The sequence below is a fragment of the Myotis davidii genome, unplaced genomic scaffold, assembly GCF_000327345.1.
Source record: "Myotis davidii unplaced genomic scaffold, ASM32734v1 scaffold200, whole genome shotgun sequence".
NCBI classification, from domain to species: domain Eukaryota; kingdom Metazoa; phylum Chordata; class Mammalia; order Chiroptera; family Vespertilionidae; genus Myotis; species Myotis davidii.
The window spans coordinates 5436180-5436738 of NW_006293700.1; the positions used below are offsets into that span (position 1 = coordinate 5436180).

General features: G+C 58.1%; 1 protein-coding gene across 1 annotated transcript in view; it reads left to right on the plus strand.

Moving 5' to 3' along the window:
- ZFHX4 (zinc finger homeobox 4) overlaps positions 1-559 on the plus strand; it is a 196756-nt gene that overhangs the window by 22705 nt on the left and 173492 nt on the right. The window contains exon 3 of the mRNA XM_015566291.1: positions 3-558. Coding sequence (XP_015421777.1) covers positions 3-558 — 556 coding nt within the window. The remainder of the gene's footprint in view (positions 1-2; position 559) is intronic.

A 559-nucleotide genomic window follows, 5' to 3' on the forward strand; every position in this document is an offset into this window, starting at 1 on the left:
CAACACGTTCCATATCGCTTCATCCCTCGGGAAACCATTGACAGCCGACCCGGCTTTCCCAAATACCTCAGCGCTCGCAGGCGTCGGGCCTGTGTTGCACAGCTTCCGTGTCTACGATCTCCGGCACAAGCGAGAGAAAGACTATCTCACCAGTGACGGCTCGGCCAAAAACTCCTGTGTGTCCAAAGATGTCCCCAGCAACGTGGACTTGTCCAAGTTCGACGGCTGCGTGAGCGACGGCAAGAGGAAGCCCGTGCTCATGTGCTTCCTGTGCAAGCTGTCCTTCGGCTACATCAGGTCCTTCGTCACCCACGCGGTGCACGACCATCGGATGACCCTCAACGACGAGGAGCAGAAGCTGCTCGCCAACAAGTGCGTCTCCGCCATCATACAGGGGATCGGCAAAGACAAAGAACCTCTCATCAGCTTTCTGGAACCAAAAAAATCCACTTCCGTGTATCCCCACTTTTCTACTACAAACCTCATGGGCCCCGACCCGACCTTCCGCGGCCTCTGGAGCGCCTTCCACGTGGAGAACGGCGACTCGCTGCCGGCCGGC